General features: G+C 37.0%; 1 protein-coding gene across 1 annotated transcript in view; it reads right to left on the bottom strand.

Moving 5' to 3' along the window:
• Positions 1-364: 364 nt before the first annotated feature.
• LOC112557000 (alsin-like) overlaps positions 365-24,036 on the bottom strand; it is a 35,689-nt gene continuing 12,017 nt past the window's right edge. Inside the window, 31 exon segments of the mRNA XM_025226558.1 lie at positions 365-4,689; positions 5,140-5,322; positions 5,797-5,860; positions 6,185-6,246; positions 6,712-6,757; positions 6,989-7,165; positions 7,491-7,628; positions 8,445-8,602; positions 8,754-8,874; positions 9,985-10,158; positions 10,388-10,536; positions 10,883-10,960; positions 11,240-11,349; positions 11,506-11,672; positions 13,711-13,806; positions 14,140-14,205; positions 15,633-15,826; positions 16,327-16,393; positions 16,710-16,780; positions 17,031-17,159; positions 17,533-17,664; positions 19,089-19,260; positions 19,597-19,769; positions 20,226-20,308; positions 20,905-21,076; positions 21,420-21,483; positions 21,992-22,104; positions 22,265-22,339; positions 22,646-22,742; positions 22,945-23,056; positions 23,448-24,036. Of these exon segments, the coding sequence (XP_025082343.1) occupies positions 4,645-4,689; positions 5,140-5,322; positions 5,797-5,860; positions 6,185-6,246; positions 6,712-6,757; positions 6,989-7,165; positions 7,491-7,628; positions 8,445-8,602; positions 8,754-8,874; positions 9,985-10,158; positions 10,388-10,536; positions 10,883-10,960; positions 11,240-11,349; positions 11,506-11,672; positions 13,711-13,806; positions 14,140-14,205; positions 15,633-15,826; positions 16,327-16,393; positions 16,710-16,780; positions 17,031-17,159; positions 17,533-17,664; positions 19,089-19,260; positions 19,597-19,769; positions 20,226-20,308; positions 20,905-21,076; positions 21,420-21,483; positions 21,992-22,104; positions 22,265-22,339; positions 22,646-22,742; positions 22,945-23,056; positions 23,448-24,036 (4,077 nt within the window). The 3' untranslated portion in view covers positions 365-4,644.

Below are 24,036 nucleotides of genomic sequence, written 5' to 3'. Positions count from 1 at the left end.
TTTATTTTGGCAGTTGGTAAATGCTACTGTATTTGATTGCATTTGTTTCTTATGCTGTTTTTAATTCAAATGCATTGGGTCTCGCTTGGGAAATGCACTAAGTGCTTCTTAGCATTACTAATTTTTTTTTTAAATTCCAGGTCTACAGACCTATTTCTTTCAGCATGTCCATGGGTCAGATAAAAAAAAAAGAACTTTGAAAAAATAATGTGATATGTTGGGAAGACAAGTAAGCTAACTCCTGGGGATTATAATCTCCCCTGCACATAAGGGATTAAAACAACAAATACATACCTCAGAAATATAAGTCACCTGTAGTTACATCACATCTTTCTCATTCTATTAACGACAGAAATAAGCCACAGAATACTTGAAACTTTATTTTAAATTTCCACCAGATGATTTCTACTTAATGTTTAAAAGTATCACATATTCTATAGCCTTCACCTTATGCATTACACAAAAAGACAAATGTTGGGATTATTAACACATCATTAGCAACTGACATCTCACACAGGAAAATGCATTGGATTTGTATCATTTGCAAGTGGATTCAGTCATCTGAGACTTAGAAAAAAGAAAAAAACAATAGAAACACAACCCATAGTCCTAGCAAGACTTCACAAGCAAATGTACAAAAACTGCAAAGAACACTTAATTGACTACCAGAAAGTTTTTAATGATGCATCAAGAAAGTGCGCACTCTGATAAAATGAGGAAAATGAAAAAAAATACCCCTCTAATAAAGTTTAATGTGGCTGACTATTTTTCCCAAAGCATCTTTATTTTAATGTTTATGTTGCCTATTAAAAGATGTTACCAGTGGCCCATTTGTAGATCACTGACATCTTCATAACTTGAATGGGTTAACAATTTGTGGTGTGACCTTTCTTGGAACAGTGTGGGTGGGGGCATGAAAGACTGTGACCACTGATGCCAACCTCATTTTATATTACCCCAGGAAGAGAGGGGAAGATTCATAATCTGAATTTCCAAACATGGCAACAAATGTATCAGCCGATTTGCGAAGGTATAGTAAAAATGTAGACATTTGAGTTTTTCAGGCATCCAACCTTTAACCAGCAGCAGTACTTGATAATATGCACATCACATTATTGGAACAAATGTTTCACAACACTGACATCAATTACTGAATGGAATAAGAAAAATGCTTAGTACTGTTGCTTGTAAACAGTGATAAATATAAAATGACCGTCTGCCATATTGTACAACATACTGTGTAGCAAAACAGTAGTAATGAGGCAATAACCTTGCTAGAAGTTATTTCTTTAATAGAACAATATTTGTAAATTATCGCTTATAGTTTGATTGCAATGGGACAGCTTTAAAGGAAAACTAGTCGCTTGTGTTTGTGACTCACCGATTTGCACTTTGCCCTCTATTATCATAGCACTCTACAGTCTATAAAGCCAAAAGACAATATATGCATGAGAACCAGGCTTCCATCATTCACAAAAACCCTCTTACTCTTTTGGCAGGATGGCAGGGAATGACCAGTAAATTGGCTTCACACTATTCACTAAATCCTACCTCGTCAAACATTTTTCAGGAGATCATACAATTGTGCAATCAGAAAAGATGAAGCTATTTCTATCAAAGGATTTTATTTTCTCACTATAGTATCACTCCTGAAGTGATGAAGGGGTACCTTTTCAAAAAAAATGTTCAAGATTTTCAGCCACTGATACTCTAGTTCTAGTGGTAAACATCCACAGTAATCATTTTCAGGCAAAGAATTTTTTTAACCAAAGAGGAGGATTAATGGATAGAATTTACAAAAAAGAAACTGTACTAACTTTACTACAATGAAGATCAATCAACTCTGCATATACAGCATATAGCACACACCATTTCCAATAGTGATATTAAAATTGATGTTTAAGAGTGATCACTTTGTATTAAACACAAATGCAAAAGCCAACAAAATGATATGTAACTACCTTAATCATCCCGCCACCATCCTCCTGACAAAACTCCTGGGGCCTGGAAACAAGAGTAAGTCCCTTTTCCAGGGATCGTGAATTCAAGGAAAAGTGTCTGGTTCTCAAAGTTATAATGTGATTCCCAAACTTTATTAAGGCATCTCTGCTATTGCTTTATAATTATGGTGTAGCACTCTAGTAGTGTACTAAGTTTTATCTTTATTTGTATAGGGTAGAGGTCAAACAGCTTCGCAGGACTGTCCCTTTCTCACATCAGTTGCATGAGTAATAGCCAGCCTTGAGCTGCCCACCTACGGCTACTGGCAACTGGGCCAATTGTTACACCAGAAATTACACAGTTGACTGAGCCATTTGGGGAGACAATGACCAGACAGGGCAGGGTTGGTGTGTCCACAGGCGCCACGGGGGAGCTGGGAAAGGTCGGGACAAGACTATGGAAAAAGAGGGTGGATGGTTGTGGAACGTTCGACTGGGAGAGAATAAGTAGTGTAGCTTGAGAGTTGAGAGGGGCTTTTTGATTTTGAAAGTGAGAGTGGAGAGACAGCAGGCCACTCACCGAGTAAGACTGTGAATAAAATCTACAGTTATGTGGCAATTACCATCTTTATTGTGTTCTTGTATGACTAGCCCACCCCTACGTAGCCATCAGGGACTGACATGTTGGTTACAATGGCTCCAAGTATAAAACAACAAATGCATGGTATGGACACCAGACCATATAACTTTGGAAACAATATGTTCTTCCTTGTGTTGCCCCTGCAGGTTGCAAATAATTGCCCTCACTTAACTGTAACTGAATGAGTGCAGTCAGGATAAATATAACAAAGCAGTAAAATAAAAATTGTTTCAAATGTACAATTATCAAGGCATGCACATTCTGGATTAAGTTATTCCAGAATTTCAGTTCATATGGTGCAAATACCTGTAAAAAAAATCAGTAGATGCTACCATTGTCCTACAAAGAATTCCAAAGAATTTACATGTTTTAAAAGATGTCAATTTCAGCTCATACAATGCCTGAAAATGTTCACATTTACACTAACCTATAGCTGTATTTGGCATTGGTGCAGCTGCTTGCATAGACAAAGCTTTAGTTAAAGAAACTTTTCATAGTGCACAAAAAATGCTTGAATATTTATACAACCACACTATCACAGACTGTATTTTGCAACATTCTTTACAGGAGAAAGCAGACTAAGCATATTTAACATAAACTAATATCTCGTTTACTTATCCAAATATGAAATATTTCAACTTTGATGGACATAATCATGTAGGTTGTCACTGCTTTGTGGGAGGAAAAGTTTCATTGCAATGCCCCAAAAAACAGTGTCATAAAAGTATGAGGACAAAAGGATTAACTAACAACAGTGATTATGACGTTGAAAAAATGACTTTTGTTTGTCAAACTGACAAATGTTTACATTTAAAACACAATTTCATGTTTTATGTAAGCTGTTCAGACAAATATTTACATTTAAAACACAATTTCATGATTTATGTAAGCTGTTCTGATAAATATTTACATTTAAAACACAATTTCATGATCTATGTAAGCTTGTATACAGACAGGAATTTAAGACATTAAAAAATGATTTAGCCTTTAACATATTTATAATTGTCACAAACATCATGGGGCAGAAGAGAATACAGGGAAGGACAACTTTTGTCATGCTAGCAATCTGGCTTGCTGTTTTTGCAAGCTTTTGAAATACACTAATTAGAATGCCAATTTTACCATACATCCAAAAGCACTCATTTCCAAACATTTTTTGTACAACAGAGAAAAATTGTCCACTGCAAGAATTCAGCCCATCACCTTGAAAATATTTTCTGCTTTGTATAGGAATATTCATGATCACAATGGCATTATGCCTAAATGTTTCACAACTGTTGGCTTTGCATGTCATAGTCAAAGCAGAAAACCATACACTCCTTGTAATCTTTAAGTCCTAGACTTCCATAGAAAAGTCTGGTCTAGTACTTTAAAAAAGCTGTTCAGAAAAACATCTGGAAACTATTTTTGAAAATTTTATGTTACCATAAGGTGTTTTTAATTAATGTAGATCAAAGAAGTGATAAGATACTGAAAACTGATCAGTATCTCCAAAACACAATAAGGAATTACTGAGATCAAAGTCACACAAACAAATGAACAAATAAAAAAACAATAGTGTTTTACTCTTATTACTACACCATTTACAAGTCATACAAACAGGAATCAATAACCAAAACACAAACAGGCATTGAATGATCAGTGTGTACAAACACAAATGCACATTCACCACCATGAGCCTGCATATGTCTAAAGGTATGCATGATCATTTATTTAAGACTGAGTTTTTCTAATGAATATGGTCAATTCATGAAGGTCAATCAAGCCCTTTACTCATTTTTCCTAAAGCAAAATGCTTATAGACAATATGAATCTATCTAGACTCACTTGCAAATACTTTTAACAAGACACTGAAAGTCTAAGCTATTTTGAAATAAAACAGAAAAAATATCCTTTCTGGGAATGTCTAACACTTCTAAACTTTTCCATAAATGTCTGGTTTTCTACTTTGACTTACACATAATCTTTCTTTCTCCTCCTGCCCACCTCTCTTGCTCTCTCTCACACACGCACACAATATTATATGGCTGAGGTCTGGACTTCTGGCATGTATAGAGTTCTTCATTAATGCTGAGGCATTTTCTCATTCTGGATCTGGAAGTAGCATGCCTGAGAATAGAAGAATGGTTAATCAAATGTTAATCTTAAAGATAAAAGACCAACAAGAACATGGGTAAAAATATTGTGGTGGAACACACTAACCAGTCCAGTAACACAAGCGCAGGAAATAAATAAGAATAATCAAGAAAATGACACAACTCTGAAACAAAATTAAAGTTTACTTTAATACTGTAATACATCACCTGAAACTATTAAAATGATGTAAGAATAACAGAATATAATGCTCATAGACATCAGATAATACACACTGATGAAAAATTTTACCATGGACAAAGTAATGCATAAAATTGCTAACACAAAACCTATACAAATCAGACTACAAGTTTTTACTTTATTTTGCTCTAAAATTAATGTCTCATATTTAAAAAACCTTCAATAACACTTTTTCAAAAACTGAGATGATCATTTATTAGTCTAGATCAAACAGAAAAATCATGCCTTGAGTGTTGTGAACATTATGCCTAACTCCCCATGTTCCATGTGCAGCTCCATCAGGTCATCGACCATATTTATTTCTGCTCCCAGATGGTGAATTTTGGCTCTTACCACCACAAACTGGAAAATGGGGAACAGGTCATCCATGCACCATACGATTTGGTTGCTCATGGTAGCTTGGACTGTCTGTGAAATAAAGCGTCAGTAATGTTTCATGCAATTTGGTGACAGCAGATGACAAATTATTTAAAAACTACCCAGATCAAATTGGACTACATACAAAAATTGGTAACTTAAGAAAAAAAAAATTTTCATCTATGTCTGCTGTAACAATGGACATGGACGGACATTCGTGTTAAGGATGAACATGATACTTGCAGCTTTAACACTGTGTGCAAACAAATGGCTTAACTCCTATGCTCCACTAGGTGTGAAATGTCAGAGAAAGCACATGTCTTTCCACACTAGAAAAGCAGTGGGTTTGTTTTTTTCATGTTTAGAGAAACTTGATGTCTAGTCTGCTCTTTTTTATGGCACTATCTAATTTTTGAAATTTTAACAATGTTTAACATCTTAATCTTTAGCTGAAAGATTTATGCATCATCTGTATATATTTTAGTCATTATACCATAGACCTAAAGTATTCTGTAGACAAAGTACCTGAGTAATTTCATTAAAGGTCTTCTCAATCACCAGCAGTTTCTCCAAGGGACTGAATGCAGTGCTGAAAAGAAAAAATCTTTAGCAGAATGAATTTTGTCCCAGAGAGGAGATAAGACAAAGAAAGAACAGTGCAATATGCATGGTGCATGTGTACAAAAGCAGAGTGCTTACATGTATATAAATGAGTTTAAGCATGTATCCCTGTGAACATAACCACAATTATGATTTAATAAATATGGCTGTAGCCACTGCAGTTTTTAATATTATAACGCATATATATGAGTAATAGCACTTCATCATAAGGACACACACATAATAGTGTTTACCACTTCAGCTATTTTCAATGAAGAAAAAACATGCTCTGTGAAATAAAGGTTGCAATCACCTAAGCTGTTGAAGAGCATCGACTGCAGAGGCATAACACACATCTTTTGTACTGGACAGCTTCTAAAAGGCAAAAAAACAACAGAATCTAGTGATGCCAAGCAAAATCCTACTAATTTTGTGCAAATACAGTAATAGAAGAAATCACAGGTATCTTAATGATCCCAAAAAGAAGCAAGCTTTATTTCTAAACTAACATTTTGTAAAGGTTAGGGAAGGATTTGCTAACATACTGGGGTTTGTCCAACAGCACAGGAGTATTATTGCTGTTGGTTCGTTTGTGTTTTAAAGAAAATGTGAACAGTAATTTTTGGTTTTACTACTAATTTTGAACTATTTCTGTAAGTACCATAACAAATTTTATGGCATCACCTGACTTTTATCTTAAATACTGGACTTTGTCCAATAGCACAGCAGCATTCTCATGCCATTTGTTTTTACGAAAACATAACATGAACAGTAATTTTCTGTTTCATTACTAACTTTTAACTACTTCTATGACTGTTACAACAAATTTTATGACCTCACCTGACTTTTGTCTTCAAGGAGAATATCATCCATCAACCAGAACTTTCTTTAAAAAAAAAAGAAAAGAAATTAAACTATTCAAATCAAATTCATTAATAAAATAGCTGTATATTTTAATTATTTGTTACTCAAACAATATGACAAAAGCTGACTGAGCAAAAGACAAATATACCAAAAAAATGCCACCATAGGAGGTAGAACATGTTTTCCCACTCAAACTATTAATCCTGCAGGTTGGCATCTTATGCACTCTAATAGGATCAAGTGTTGTACTTACTGGTCAATCCCTAAGTATGCCATCAGGGCCATATCACCCTGACGATTAAGCCTGGTGATACGCTCCCAGTATCTTTCATCATCCTTATCATTGTAAAGGGCATAGAGATCAAACAAAGATGGGTAGATTTTGGGCAGCAGGATTGGGTAGAGCAGTCCAGAAGCAGTCACAATCTCTCTGCATGCATAAAAATCATTTCCAAAACTCTTTCAGCAATCTTTCCTTACAAAAAGCATTAAACAAAATTCTCTTTTCCCCACTATCTCAAAAAGGTATTCTTGAAAGCTGTGTATCAGGTTTGAGAATTCATTATACATATTTTAAAACATTTTATCAAATAAATCTTACAATAACTCTTAGCGTCTGTTCTTGTGTATATTTCTGAGTAGCCTTCTCCATTTTTAATACATCTGTTTGTAAGTAAACCACAAAAAGCTCAGGAAAATTACGGAATGAAAATAAAATAAAAAATCACCTCACTGCTTACCATGAAAGAACTTACCCAATGAAGTCTTGCTCACTGTGTTGCTGGAGAAACTCATTGACCTCCTCTGTACTGGTGGAAATAGGTGCATGTTTAAAATCTTTGGGGTAAATGTGTAGGGGAGCTCCACTCACAGGTAGTTCTGGGAAGAGGATCCTTTGGTAACAGTATGAAGGAAATAGTTCAAAATAAGTTGACAGATCTATCCATAAATTTGTCATTATGCTCTGCATTTTCCAAAAAAAGGTTCAAATTTAAAGAGCTTTTATAAGGACATGGAAACTGTAATGTCAAAAAGTCATTATGCTGAAATTTTGTTTTTAACAATTAAAAGAAAACCTTAATGCACTTGAGTATTTTATTAACAGACACAAAGGCATGATATCTTCTATTTAATAATATTAAATATTTAATAAGGTCTAAAGTGATTATGCTGATAGAAAATTATACAGAAAGGCTATTCCAAACACTAAGCTGCACTTTAAAGCAGCTAAATTAGATTGAAAATACCTTGATGTGTGCTAACTGTTATAACCAGTAAAAGATTCAGAATGAAAGAGGACATTCCCTCAAAGATAACAAAAAATCCCTGGCACAAAAAAAAAAACAAACGCCAATCTCTGAAACCACAGCAACACAACAACGCAAGCCAAACACATCCTTTTGCAAAGATCTTTTTGTCTGTGCGTTACATCGTGCCAGCAATCCTTTTGCAAAGAACAGTTGGGGCAAATCATACAAAGAATAGAAGCTGGCACAAGATTGTCAACCTTAGCTATAAAGCAAAGATTGGTTCATTGAGAGAACACATGCAGGCTGATCATAGGTACCATCTAGAATAGTGCTTAGACAGAATAACATACATGGTTGAGGGTAACACAAAACAGCCTCAACACTCTGGTGATTATGTTATCTGGTAAATTCAAAGACACAACAGATTCAGAAAAGTGAACAGACACATCTGTTACCAACCTGACCACTCGGTATATGCGGCGGATATATGACCTCACTTCATTGACTGCAGGCTGTAACAATCTTGGGTGAGCTCCAACACCTACATAAGCAGCTCGAAACACATCCACCAGGTTCTCCATTAGCTGACCCAGTGGGTGGTAGGTTGTGTCAAAAGCCTGCATATGGCAGATCCAGTACAAGTTAAGTCACAAGCTGCAATGCTGATCTAAGATTTACATAAGACAATCTGAGCATCAAAAAAATTAAACCATGTGTCTTTTGATGAAAAAATATTTTCAAGGCCATATAACAATATTGAGGACTCACCCTTCTAAGATAGTTGCTGATTGCTAAGAAAGACTCTGTGGTCAGGATACCTCCACCCTGGTGTGGAATGGTCTCCAGCTGTTCCAGTCCTGCTACCTGTATCTTTGATTTTGTTGTTGACCTAAATAAGATACAAAGTAGAGAATGCAGAATGCTTTCATCAAACTAGCTTATGCCAACTATCTCTGTTTTGCCATGAATTTCAGATTAAAATAGCTCCAAAGTTGTATTAAATAACAGGATGTATAAGTGCATGAAAACACAGTAGCACAGGTGGCACCAACCAACAAACGTTTGTAGAAAACTGAGCACAGGACACCAAGGTGGGCGAGAGTAGTACATGGTCAAAGTAGAGCCAGTGAGCACCACCATAACCATAAAAAAAAACTGCTGCACTGGATTTGCCTTTGCCTTTATAGCAGTCAGAGAGCCGTTGCTCATCTGACCAGCGGAACACCCTGAATGCTAGGCATGTACTAGCTCACTGTCAGGGAGATATATTTGATTGGTTAAAAGAACTAGTGTAACCTTTCTCTTCTATGGTCATATCATCTGGTGTAGAAGAAATAGTCTAATCCCTTAAATGATGGAATATTTCCCTGGCGATATCTTTCCCATTGTGATGGATGAGGTGGGGAGAAGGGTGGGCCTAAATTGCCCAAGGGGAAAGGGGACACTTCTACTGGCTCGCTACACCCAAAATTGAAACAAAGTAAAAAACACACTTTCCTCACAGCCTGATACACTTAGTGGCTGAGTCCGGAGACCCCTTCCTCACTCTCCAAAGTCCCAGACTGCAAGTACAACACTCAGAGACAGCAGTACCTGCTGGTGTATAGGGAAAAGGCCACGACTAAACTTCTACCCTAAACTATTAACTCATCTAAACATGTGACTCTTGAAACCAAATCTACCCGGCCCTGATGCTATCGATCTAACACTAAGCGAAATTACTGCCCACTGCATCATACCCTTAAACTGCTACATCTCACCTCTCACCCCCCCTGGGCCTTGATCACCTCCATCAATCAAGGCGACCTGTCAAGTTGTAAAAATGGACAGAAAGGCTTCCCTTTACTGTCCACTTTCACTGACCGCTGCCCACCTATAATTACCTACCCGGACTCGGCCCTATTGTTCTGGCCTTGAACTGGTTCATGACACCCATCTACAGTGGCATTCCATACTTGAACTCTCAAAGACCTGGCATAGGTGAAAATAAGAGACTCACTTTTGTTGCATCTCTTTAAGCTGTTTCTTGCCACTTGACAAAGCAACAGCCACGACCTCCCATGCTTTAGCTGTGTTTGTTCGCCCATCTATGTCATGGCCAAGAGTTGCGTAACAGTGCCGAAAAATATCTTCCCATTTCTGATCTGCCTTAACTGAAAGTTGTCCATAGTATCTGTCACAGACAACGAAGAAATTGACAAGTCTAGAAGTGTACAAAAACCAAATTATGTCCAGTAGGAAGCCCAGTTATCTATCACAGATACCCTAACCATTGTTTAAAATAGTTGTAAGATATAAGATGGGATATGCTGATGCACACAAAATATTAATACAAAAATATTAAGCAAAAGGATGAAGACAAAAGAGATCAGAGATTTAAGACAAAATGAAGCCTGGCTCACCTCGACTTGATACCTTGAGAAAACTGTGAGCGCCGCTCAGGAGTGGTACTGGTGCACTTAATAAAAGTGCCATTGACTTTGAGACCCTCATTCCAAGAACCATTGAATGTCCCATCAAGCTTGTCTCCGGTAGGCAGTGTTAGGGTACCCTGCATGTGTAACAGAAGAACATTCATGTGGTTTGGTGGATAATTCACAAGGATGAGAGATGGCAGTAATATGTGACTTGCCATCACATAGATGAGGATAATGAACAGATTTTCTGCCACATGGATCTAGGATGTAGGTAAAAAGTAGGTTTCATTCTGATAAAAGACTTTTACTATTATGACTTTAAGATGACTGGATATGAGCTGGACAAAGAACAGAACATGGATCCATGAAATAAAAAAACAGTAGCTTCCTCCTAAAAAATTTGAAGTGATTCTAATGCTTCAAGATGAAAATTTGTGAAAGGTTTGTTATAAATAAATTTTAAAGGATTAAATGACCTACTTTTCCAGCTAATTGTGTTATGTCTTGGAACTCTCCCTCATAACAGCTGTTGTCATCAGTAAGCATCAGGCCAAAACCCTGCACACAAATTTGGGGGGAAAAAACCAAACAAAATATTATATGGCTTTACCTATCCAAATAAGTTTCATTAGGTTGACAGGAAGCAGGATCATATATTTCTTCTTTGACTGTACCAGATGACAAGACCATAGGAGTGTCTTGAAGAAAGAAAATTTACTCCCAAAATTTTGTTTTCTCATCTTTTAAGATCTGGAAGACAGGATCAAAGGTGAAAACAATTTACAACAAATTTACAGCTATCTTTTAATGCAAAACACTATCAATATATGGACTCACCATCAACTTGTCGATGTAAAAGTTGCCTTCAAAGTACATTCCATCCAAGGTCACAATGATGCCACTACCATGGCGATGATCTTCCACCCACTGACCCATGTATTTCTCCCCTTTCACAGCAAACAGAAAAACACAGTTTACTTTAATCTTTATTCCTGTTCACAATTTTAAGCAACAAAACGAAATGAAGCATATACTCTAAATCAGTGAACAGCAAATCTCTAGTTCATATAAAGACTGTTGCTGTCCACAGCTGAAAATAACACCTTTTAAAATATCATCCTGGACTCCATATCCATGCCGACGATCATCCAGCCACTCTCCAACATAAATGCTGGCAGAAGAAGACAAATGACGGCCCTGCTTCAGCACTCCATGTCCAAAACGCTCACCATCTTTGAAGTGGCCTTTGTATTCATCACCATTGGCATACCTAAGCAAACACATAAAACCTACATTAGCACTTAAATACTCTTTGTTTTATCTAAGCATTTTTCATTAGCATCCATTATTGTGATTTAATGCATATCAATAGCTACTTATTTGAAAATGAGACCTCCTTACCTTAATCAGAATCAGCTATACATCAATGACTGTACATTTGCTCATATGTTTGAAACATCCCATTCTGCACTCTCTTAATGCAAACAATTCATAACACATGTTTAGTTTGTTTCACTAGCATTTACTTTACCAAATCAACTATTTAGATCCTTTAAACATCTAGCAGAAATGTTGGCTACAAATGCATGTGACCCACCACCACAAAATGTCCTAAGGTGGTAGCAGAGGGGTTGGGGAATTGGTGTTTTACACCAAGCCAGCAACTAAAGGCTAAATTACAGCATGGCAGCCAGCCCTGTTAACAGATGTCACATGCAGAGAAAGAAAAGCATGCCCGTCATGACAGCTGAACCCAGGAAAGCCAGCCTTCACTGTATTGGTGACAGGTGCTAATTGTTGCACCCGTTGGTAGCAGAGGCCCACAAAAGTGATAAGGGTAAACTATGAGCAGTTTCATTTTTTTTCTTTGTAAAAATTAATTTCTAGTTCATTAAGCTTAACTGAGAAATGCACCGTTGTGTTAAAACTTGAGTGAGAAATGGTCTTAAAATACATTTTAATCAAGGTACCCTATGGCGATCAGTCCTGATTTCCACAAGAAAATGACAAAATTCGAATGGCTTTTTTTACTGTATCCCTGTCAGAACCCCATCATATTATACCTTAACAGAGAGCCCAGTCTGTATTTTCCCTCTCTGCAATGACAGATTCAAATATTAATCTGACGGGGGCAACTTGTTCCTTCTGCGAGTCTTTCTTCACACTTGCAAAGTGCTGCATAAAGCAAGAGAATGGCACCAAACAAAAAAAAATCTTACAAATAAAGAATTATTAGATTTAGTTAATTCCTATCAATCCTGTACTCTTCAAAATTCAGAACAGTAAAAACTGTTAAGAAAAATTACAGTGACTTTAAATCTAAATGTGAGGGGAATGCTTTTCAGAGAACAGTGATCACATTGACAAAGATGTTAGTTTACCATGACTTAATTAATTTTTTTAACAGAGAAAGGGGACACAAATTGTTTGAGTATTTTGTAGTTGTTTTTTTCTGTGAGTATGCATGCAAATTTTTTTGCAGATTGAACTTGGAGAAGAACGGTGGAAAGGGAGATGAAAGGAAAGGGCTGGATATGGGGTCACCTAGAGCGGGTTTCAGCCGATCAACATCGGTGGCGGACTCTGGTCGAGGCCTTATATGCAACCTGATGCACGAAGAGTTTGATGATGATGATGATGATGCATGCAGATTAGAATGCAGTAACACTTTTCTTCCACTGCTGTTTCTTTTACTAGAAGCGTATGATACTAAAAACTTACAAATATTCATTGCTATGCACATTTTTATGATTAGCTTGATGTGTTTTAAAACTGTGCAAAATGTATTACAGTTAGAGCTATTAGAAGCACACATTGCTAAGGAAAAACCTTGTGGGAGTAATTAAAAACTTTGAACCCACCTTTCTCAAAATGGACAATATCATACTTGCACACATCAATACCATCATTGTGTGCACACATCAAACCAGTATAATTCACTCAATTCTGGAACTAGAAGGGCAATTTTGGTATCAAAAGAAAGCTCTAAGGCTGTATTGATTATATGAAATTTTTTAAAGCTCAAATTTTGGAGTCAAGACTCATTTTGTGAAGGCAAGTCATACATTACTGTCATCTCTCATCATGTTTGAAATAATAATTACCAATTCATGTAAAATAAAAATAGTAGCTGTTATCGTGCATGCTTGATTGCACACACACACACATGGGCATTTCATGCACATGCATATCCAAACATCACCAATACTGACAATGCATAAAATATATTTAAATGTAAAACTTTAAAGATGACTGCATCCCCAAAAAAAGCACAATAAATAAGAAAACACGTAAATTATTCTCCTCGCCTGATATGTCCTGGTCCATTGAGTTTCCCATCCTTCCAGTTTCCCTCCTGACTTTCTTTGCTGGTTGCGCCTCGTGGAATAACAAAGACACCATGTCTGCAGTAGAGGGTAATGTCCACAAGTGAGAAACATGACAGGAATGTCATACAAATATTTTTCGTCATACAAATAGTTTTCAAATTAAAAGGTAGAAAAAATAATGTACTGTATTGTTAGCAACTATAATGTCTTCCTTAGGGGTTAGAATACACAAAAAGTCTTTGCGAATACAATTTGTAGTGTATTCTATTTTTCGCACTCACAAAGTATTGCCATTCTTTTGCAGTGCATAAACTTTTACTGATAGATCATCATTATTCAGAAATTTTATGAGATATCAAACGTTTTTGTCTGAAATGAAACTATTTGTTTAAAAAAGAAAAAACTTACCCATTCTGAAGACCTTGTTTGAATTTTCCTGTGTACCTCCTGCCGTCCAACCATTTAATCTCACCCCTGTAAACATCACATTTAGTAGTCTTCTGACTATCAAGATATGGATAAGCAAATAAATCTAACCACTATCCACTTGCCAACTCAAATTTAAACTCACCAAAGAGCGTAGAATCTACACATTCCTAATTTTTTTGTTGTTGTTTACAATCATCTGCTATGCCTGGTTCCTTGTTATCACAGTTCTCTCTTTTCAATCTAGTTGTCACGAACTAGTCATGCATGTCTGAATGAGGGATGCCCATTCTTCCAGAATGCTATATCACTACTTGCTGGTACTTGCAATCTGGGTTGCTCAAAGAAACAAAGGGTGTTGCAAAAGTATAAAACAGGTGAAGAAGCGAAGTACATGGACATTGCTCAACTGCATCACCATGACTCTCATTCCTTGCCGGCAACAAGCAATGCGAAGCAGTGGCTGGTGACTGCCACTGAACCACCGGCCCAACTTCTTGTCATCTGCAGGAGACAACCATCAGATCATCCTCATCATTGCCACTGTGATTCATTGCTTGGAGCAACAGATGTGAGGCAGCGGCACACAGACAAGAATTGATGCCAGGAGGGGTCTGTCAGCAGTGACAATGGTGCAACAAGATTAACTCGCCCGCTGTCCCCTACAGACCATCAAGGGGAAAGTAGTCTGAGTGGCACTGCGATTTTCCTCCATGAGAAACTAAACTGGTCACATCCCAGGGGCGTGCAAGTGTGTTTTCTGAAAACTGCGAACTATTGACTAAGGAATGGAATCCTGTACTTTTACATATGAATATATGAAGCTTAGTATTTGTTTGCTACTGAAAGATATGTGTACAGTTGTTCTATTTTTTCTATTTTCTTGCTTCATAATATTAATTTTAATGGTTTTCGAAACTGTGTTGTCAGTTGTTGGTTTGCACATGTGAGCGAAATAGATAACTTGTGTGGGAGCATGCAGACAGTGTGAAACGTGAAAGCAGGGTGTAAGACAAAGCTGCCATTAAGAGGTATCACCCTTTACACTTGAGCTGACTAGGATGCTCCCTACCTGTTGTAGAATCATCACGCTAATTTTAATTATTTTTCTATACTGCCTACTCTCTTTGTAAAAAAAAAGTGAGAAAGCAGTTTTTTTTAGTTACCTCCCAGTCAGCATTTGCTTACTATGAATAGTTCCAGTGATGGCTTAAGTGAATCACGCAAATGTTCTGATGAATACAATAATCTTTAGTGTTTGTTACCTTTTAATGTTAACTTTGCATCTACTATATATGGGGTTCTACTTTTATATTACTTGTCAGTAATGTTGCTCATCCATCTGTTCTTCATATGCTGTCCAGGTCTCATTTATTAATTTGCAATGCAGAAATTTTGATGTCTAAAAAATTCATATACCCCCAAATTTTATAAAAACATTTCAGAGGTTAGAATACAGAAAGTGCTTTTCTCACTGGCCATGAAGTTTACCACTGAGGAAAGTGCCCACATATACACCATCTTTCCACCGAGGGTGTTTCATGAAAGTATGTGTTGCATGTCGCACAAGAGGAGGTGTTAAGCGTTCAGTGCTGCCACGGCGGCCAACATCTTTCTGGCTCCTCAGGACCTTATTGATGGCTGAATGAAGAGCCATCACCCACTCTGCCTGATGAAGAATGAAAAAAGCAATATATACTATGGTATGATACAGGTCTAAAAGGTGTTAAGTGATGATTTTTGCTTTTGATTAATACAACAGAAGCACTCTGTCTTGCCACAATGTTAAGCACTGTGCTGCAGCTGGCACACTAAATAAAATTTTTCAAGTGTTGAACTACAGCTACTACATGGGAAGTAATTCTGTGTACAAAAGCAGCATCATTTTTCTACAAGAAACTTCTCAATGTATTCAATGACAGGAAATTTGGTCTTTTAGAATTAGTTTATCTTGTGATTCCCCTCATTTGCGATAATCTTCAACTACTTCAGGATTATATTAACCATAGGAAAATAGTCCATTGTGTGCACACGATCCATTAAGAAAACAGTCCATAGCAGCAACACCACACAGTGAAATAGTAGCTAGTATGCACACATAATCTGACAGAAATGACATATAGTATGAACACACAAATGGAAAAATGTTGATATGATGTGCATTCTTACTTTTTCTGCAGATGAAGATGCAGTAAGTTCTAGTCTGTCTTCTGGAGACATAATGACTATTGAGTGGCTGCAACAAGATCAAATGCTGTATAATTGGGGAAAGAAAGGACGTGCATACCTGCAAACCACATGTGACTGAATGCACCTATATACACAAACTGATAAGTATACTGATTTCCCACCAAGTGAAAGCCTAAGTAATTATTCAAACACCACAAAAGCAATCAAGAACTGGGAACTTAAAGATGATTGTTGGCATAAGATAACGGCAAATAACATTAAGCACCCAACATTAGTCTAATTATGCTGGTAATAATATAGTTTCTATTCTTTAGTTTTGAAGTTGGGAAGCAGATGTTATTGAAGAGCAATAAAATACTTACTGCTGATCAGAATCTGTCACTGGTGTTTCTACCCATGTGGTTTCCAGAGGGAAAATTGAATGGCTATTTGACTGAAAAGAAGAAAATATCAGAAGAAATTTCAGTCTTTCATTCAAAGACTTCATTGAATTTTGCAGAAGAACTTACTTCCACTCTTGTTTTCAAAAGAAGTCATGTTTACTTTGGTTTCCTTTCTGTGAGTGTGAGTGAGTCTGCCTCCACAAATGCATATATGCATGTGGATGCATTTTAGTGTATGTGCACATATTAATATAATGAATGTAAACCAAATGTAACTGAAAGCTGGCTGTGTATTCTGACCTGCAGGTGTACAAACATGTCATTAAAGAGGATAAAGATGTGGGAAGAGAAACGTCCAGCTGTGATCATAAGCAAAGGATGTGACTTGCTGTCCCTCAACATTCGTCTGCTAGGGATCCTGAGAGCATCCTACAAAAAAAAAAGAGAAAAGAAAAAAATTAAGTGATGAAAGCTTACACTGTGATGATTTGCACTTAAAAAAGAAATTTAAATCAACCAAACAATCTGAAAGAGAGCAATTTTATTCACAATCAGAAAAAAATGCAAAAGCAGACAGAAAGAAAGAAGAAAAATTCACTACAGTCTGCTGCACAAATATTGTCAGAAAAATAAACACAACTCTAATACAAAAATAAAACATCATGAACTTCACAACTAAGAAGACTAACTCTCAAAATGATGTTATTAACACAGTCTGCTAGGTCCTAAAAAAATTTTTTTTGAAGAAATAAAGTATCTCATAAAAAATTCCAGCAAGAGTTATACACAGCTCAAGACTCACTGCAAGACGTGGACTTGCTCCTTCCCAGAATGCTCGAGTGTTATCTGCTAGTTTGTGCTCAGCAGTCACTGTCAGCTTTAGGCTGTCCCATTCCAGTACTGCCTTTTGCAGCAGGTTGCTACCATTTGAATTCTGTAATTGAAAACTAAAATGAAATTTTCCATATAAATTCTCTTTCTTCAATATTTATTGGACAACCCAACTATTATGGGCTTAGCGGTTACAACTGCTCTTTAATCAAACAAATTATTGCCTTTGGTCAAAAGGTTTAGCGGCCCTGACCACCAGAGTTTCCATTGATTCCCAGGTGCATCAACCCTAAGCCACTATAAAATGCTCTGCAAATGAGAGTTTAGCAGTCTTTTCATCAACTACCCCATGCAAACATGGAGAAGGCTTGGAGGGCATTTGTTTTGGGTTATCTGGTAAGTATTGAAAAAAAAAACAACTTACAGGGAAAATTTCAATTTCGTAAGAGGTGTCCTTGCATGGCATAGGTGTGTCCTAACTTTAATCTAGCAAGGACCACCTCCTCCCGCCTCACAGGATGGCATGAAGGTAGGTGGCTGGAAAGACAGGGATTTATTTTGGCCCAGAGTGTCCCAGTGGCGTTGCTATAGGGACTGAACGTAGGCCAAGAAAATAGGTTTACAGTCTGATGATACCAGGGAGTGTAATTTGCCAGGAGACTGACATGCAGCTTTGGCAGCCTGATCTGCTCCAACATTGCCTGAGATACCAGCATGGCCAGAAGCCCAAATAAAAACAATGTTCTCGTTATGGTGAATGAGTGCTGCATGAATTGTATGAAACTGGACCACAAGAGGGTGGTCAAAATCATTGGAAAGAAGAACTTTGAGGGTAGAAAGAGAGTCTGATATAATCAAAGTTGTGCTCTGAAGAGCGGTGAACATGCTGCAAGGCTAGCAAGATGGTGTGAAGTTCCACAGTGAAAATAGAGCAGTCATCTGCCAGTTGGACCAAAGCAGTCCATTGCGGTTGGCAGTATGGAACTGCTGCAGCAGCGACAGGGCCACCACTTGGGACTTTGTAAAGATAGAACAGAATCCAGGATAGTCAGATGGGTTGGGAGCAAGTCCATGGATCCATTATCTCTAATGCAGGTAGTTAGAATCCACTGACAAGGCCTGTCACTTCAGCATCCTAGCTGCCAAGCCTAAGGCTAGAAGGAAGATGGATTTCACTGTGTATAATTTTTAAACGTAAAAATGAACCCAAACAGCTGACAAACATAAGTAGTTAAGCTGTAGGTATGTAAGCTTAAAAGCATGTCAACAGTTGCGTGTATAGCATAATTCATGACCCAAATGGTGGATGCACCTGCATTCAGTTGGACCTACGGCGGCCTGGGCCGCTAAACACATTGACCAGTGAAAACAACTAGTTTGATAAAGAGTATTGAGCTATATGAAGTAATAATAACTAAAAATATTAAAATCTAAATTTATGCATTTTTATGTTTCATAGATCTGCTTGGTGTGACATAATCTGGGGAGGAAAACAGTAGAGATAAACAAAATTATAAAAGTACTGACCACCTCAAAGTTGTCAGCAATTTTTTGTAAAAGTCGACTGTAATCCTTGAGCCTAAAAAATGGATACTGCATGCTGGATCTGAAGCGTGACGATGCTTTGTCTCCCTTATCTGTTTTATCTTCCCCTCCCTGGAGTGGCAGGTCTCGAATCTCATATTTGTCAAAAAACTCACTAAAGGTAAAAGAAAATAAAACTATAACTGGAAAATAGAGCTTTGACACTGGAGGTCTAAAGGAAGAATATATCAGAGTTTTTTTTCCTTAGTTTAGTTTATCTTTAACAGTTTTCTCAGTCTCATGAACCCCAATCCCAATCTACACCTTTTCTTCTTCTTCGCACCCTGCATCAACTTCTCTTTATAAAAATATCTCAAATGAGCATCCTAGCACAGATATATTTACTTTGCTTTTCTAGAAATAAACACAGCTCTTAGGCAAAGTTTATGCCTTTGAGACAAATATCATGAATGCCAGAGTAAATGAAAAACACAAGAAACTGTTAACCAACCTCCCAATACGTGCACAGTACTCAAAACCACCAATAGAAAGAAAATCTGCAAAGAAGGTAGAGTAACGCCTAAACTCCTCAACAAACTGAGAAGAGAAGCGAAAGAAATTGGCTGTCATCAAGTCTTCATTCTCCCGCACCACTTCTGTCAAGTCGACTATGCCTTCTCCAACCTGTCCAGTAACAGAAGGGTAAACTATATTGATGCTACAGCAAATGTATATTTTGTTTTTATTTCTAAGTTAGTGAATATGTATGTGTGTGCATGTGTGCACATGCAGTCATGCATTTGAATGTGTGTGTGTGGCCTTTTCCAGAGGACAAGTGTAAGGGGTGAACAAATGAAAAACATCAATACCACATGATATACTTTACCAAAATGTTAACAATTTTTATCTGGAACCTCTCTACTCTCCTGTACCTATTTCTATGTAAGCTTTTTTCTGCTTTTTTAAATTATTATTCTCCTCAAATAGTTTTACATTACACGCATTTGTTTTGGCTTTTTGGTTTTGTTTAATTTTGTTTTCACTTTTTCGCATTTGCATTATTATGTCTGTCAGTATCTCTTATGTTAACTGAAATAAGACCATGGTTAGATGAGCAACAATTGAGTAGTGAGGTTCTACCTTCTTCGTGAGAGCAATGAAGGATGCCACAAGATTGTGTAATGCTGACTTAAATGGGAATACATCCATCACGTTGTAAAAAGCTGCAAAACACATCACCTCCAAGTCAAAGAGACAAAGACATGTTGCATGAGATGCTCTTTGAATTTTAAACCATAAGCATTTGTGAGTTATAAGCAAAAGGAGCACAGCAAGTGACCCTATTTAGTAATGCATAGATTCTGAAGACACAACGAAACTGTCAACACAGGATCTCATACATTCAAATAAGAAAAGATAACCTTCAACATAGGATAACACGGTATCTGCATATTTATCAGATTTATTATGTCATGCTCATGCAGCTGAAAATCCACTTATCCATCACAGTTGCCTCAATCTTAGAGTTTCTACCATCTCCTATATTTCAGTGCACTGTTTCTACTACCTTTTATATTTATATCTCAAGTTGGGTTTAAAGCCAATACTGATTAAAAAAAAAAAAATCACAAAAATCATTTCCTTGTAATAATACCTGCAGCTGGTAAAATTTTTAAATGGACAACTGAGGAGATGAACAGGAAAACAGAAATCTATCTAACCGTCCCCCCCCAAAAAAAAAAACAAATTACAAGCCTTTTACAGCAAGAAGCAATAGCCAATTGCTAGGAGTGGTTCTTCCATCTCCAAATAAACTCACATGATTTGGACAGTGGCTTCAGTAATACTATGTTGATTTTGACCATCTCCTGATAAAATACTCTTTCAGATGATGCCAGTTCATACACAGCACTGCCAGTCGATGCCTCTGAAGACTCTAACAGACAGTAGCAATTGTCTCCGCCTGATGCCACTTGACGAATCCAACCCAACTATAAATTAATACAAAATTTATGTATAATGCAAATCTCAGTAACCTGATTTCACCCCTGCCACACTATCACATCACTTGATTTGAATTGATATGATGTGCAACAAGTTCTGCAGTAGTTTACAAGCTACAAAATGTTATGTAATTACTAATGGATACTCATGAAGATGTCAGGTCTGGTCTCAAAATTCTTTCAAATATCACACCCATTCAACAATGCATACCCAACCACCAATGCCATCACAGAATTTGATTTTTTTTCCTTTTGTTTTGTTTTTGGTATTTCACTTTGTAAATGCTATTAGCTCTCCATCAGGAGGTATAGACATGCTACAAATGAGTACCTTTTTTAAGTCATTCACTGAGATTGGAATCGATGCTTTATGCAAGGTGCTGATTACATCCTTCCTGAAAACAAAAGCTATAGATATGCAATTTTTCATAAAAACAAAACATGAAAACAAATCATGTTTAAAATAACTTGACAGTTCCATGTAGGTGACAAGAGTGGTGTCACAGTGGAAGTGAATATTAAATAGTTCACTGTGAGCAGGGACAGTGGAACCCAACCCTCTCCCTGTATTATCTTTATATTCCCTGATAAATCAGTGCCCATTTCTGCAGATGCTGGGTAGGCAACGGGAAGCTTTCCAGACATAGGCCTGCTCAGGCCTTAAAGAACCTGCGACTTTCTGCTCTAAAGTTGAGCACACTAATCACTAGGTTATGGTGCCTTCCAATGCTTTCCACAGGAAAAAAAGAGCAAAATACATAAATAACACGCAAGGATAATTTGCAAAATTTTTAAAAAGCACAAAGCTACAAACACAAAAAAAAAGAAAAAAGCCAAAATTTTCTTTAAGTTTTCTGGTGGGATAAATAACAACTGTTCTAAATGAGAAAAAATATACTTTACGCTGGTTGTTTTCCAGAGTAGAAAACAGCAGGTTTTATACTCCCAGCATCTGCCAGGAAAATGGAATGGTTTGTGCCTGCTGCCACATCCCACACACAACAGCCTTTCATAAACTGTCAAGTACAAGAAATACAGTAACAAAAACATCCTCTTTTTCTAAAACATCATAAAACTCTTTAAAAATCATGATGAAATGAAATTCTCACAACAAGTATTTTGCATCAATAATGCCTGTGGCAGAAATGTTTTTTTCTAGGCAGAAATGATCTATACCTTTATTCGTGTTGGTGAAATCCCCTGATCACCGTGTCCCAGCTGGTTGTAGTTGTTTGCTCCCCAAGTGTATACCTGTCAAGAATGAGCATTATTGTCAAGACATAACTAGCAAAATCAGGCAGGTTGTCTTTTTTTACCTTGAGTAATTCCATTAAGGAAAAATGCACTTCACACTCATCAAGATCATAGCATGTTTCACTATGCAAGAAACACAAATGAAAAATATTGTTAATTTTTTTACATGAATCATAGCTTTCCACCTATCATTTCTCTAATAATTTGTTCCCTTGTGATTTTTTCCCTCAGTAAAAGCATACATGCAACAAATACAGAAATTATCATGACTAGAAGAAAACAAAAAAAAATATGTCTCATTACCTGAGAGTTACATGTGAGAGCCAGACTATGATTTGCACCTGCAGCTATCTTCATAATGCACTTGCTGCTCAGCACTTTGATACATACTGGCTTTGATCTAATGCATACAAAAAGCATTTATAGTTCAGATTTGTCAAATGTGCTTCTCTCTCCAATTTCTCTCACCATGCTCCATCTCTTTTTCTTGCACACACACACACTCTCTTCCCATCAACCCCTCTCTCAGATTAAAATGATACATAATGTTGTTTATCAAAATCTCAAGAAAGAGGTTTATTTAGTCCTCTGAAGATCAATACCTGTTCAGTGTATCACCCAAGCCAAGCTGTCCTTTACGATTATCTCCCCACACCCACACTTCTGTGTCAAAGATGATATTATTGACAGGTGTTTCTGATGCAGTTTCTGATTCTGAAAATTTAGCAGGTCATATAAGTTAAAAGAAAGTCATAAGCTGACAATTTCTTGCAAATCTCATGCAGTCCTATTTTTAAGGCTGAAGTGGGTTTTGTGGTTCTGTTGTCAATCAGAAATCTATAATTCTATTGCAATGAAATTTATAAGAACATACATAGTTATGCAGAAACTGGTTCTAAGAAATGCCAGACTTGAAAAAAAAAGTGCTAGAAAAAGTTCCTTTTCTTGCTCACCAGAGAAAACTTTGGTCTAAATATAATATGGATGGGATCCATGCAACGTTATTTGTACTTATCTCTTGACCTTCCTACCACCGATAAATGATGATTGTGGCTATTGAATCTTTGATCTAATAACAAAATAGAATAGATTGCATATCACTGACCTTTACTGGCACTAGGTGTGGATGTCTTTCTTTGCAAATTCTGCTGCTTCATCTCAATGGTTCGAAGTGATTGCCTCCCTTCTTGAAAGTCCTCTGCTGGCACTGTAGCAGGCACAGTAGGAGGTGAGATGCTGGATCGATCACTGTCATGCAGGTGTGAGCTATAGCTGACCTCAGGCCCAAACTCCATGCTGCTGCTGCTGTCTGTCATTAATGCAGCTGATGTGTGTGCACCTAAATCTGCTCCTGCTGCTGTGCCAATATCCTGGCTGGTCTTCTGTTTACTTTCTGACATGTCATTCAGTTCTACGTTCTGCTGTCCAACCAAAGAATCCATGGTGTTCTGAATATTGTCTAGGGCTTTGGAGGTAATCGTTTTGACTGTCTCAAACATTGATGTTGAGTAAGGCAGAAAACTCTTCCAAGATGAAAGAGAAGTTTCTTGTGTCTGTGGTTGCAATGTAGCTTTATCCTCTTCAACTGGCAATGTTGGGAGGTTTTCACCGCTGCTAACGGCCTCATCATTAAGCTGTCTGGACAAGTATTGCCTAGCATGTTGTTCATCAATGAAATTTTTTAGCTTTGATAG

The sequence above is a fragment of the Pomacea canaliculata genome, linkage group LG1 (genome assembly GCF_003073045.1).
Source record: "Pomacea canaliculata isolate SZHN2017 linkage group LG1, ASM307304v1, whole genome shotgun sequence".
Lineage (NCBI taxonomy): Eukaryota > Metazoa > Mollusca > Gastropoda > Architaenioglossa > Ampullariidae > Pomacea > Pomacea canaliculata.
This window is presented reverse-complemented; position numbering and strand designations above follow the sequence as displayed.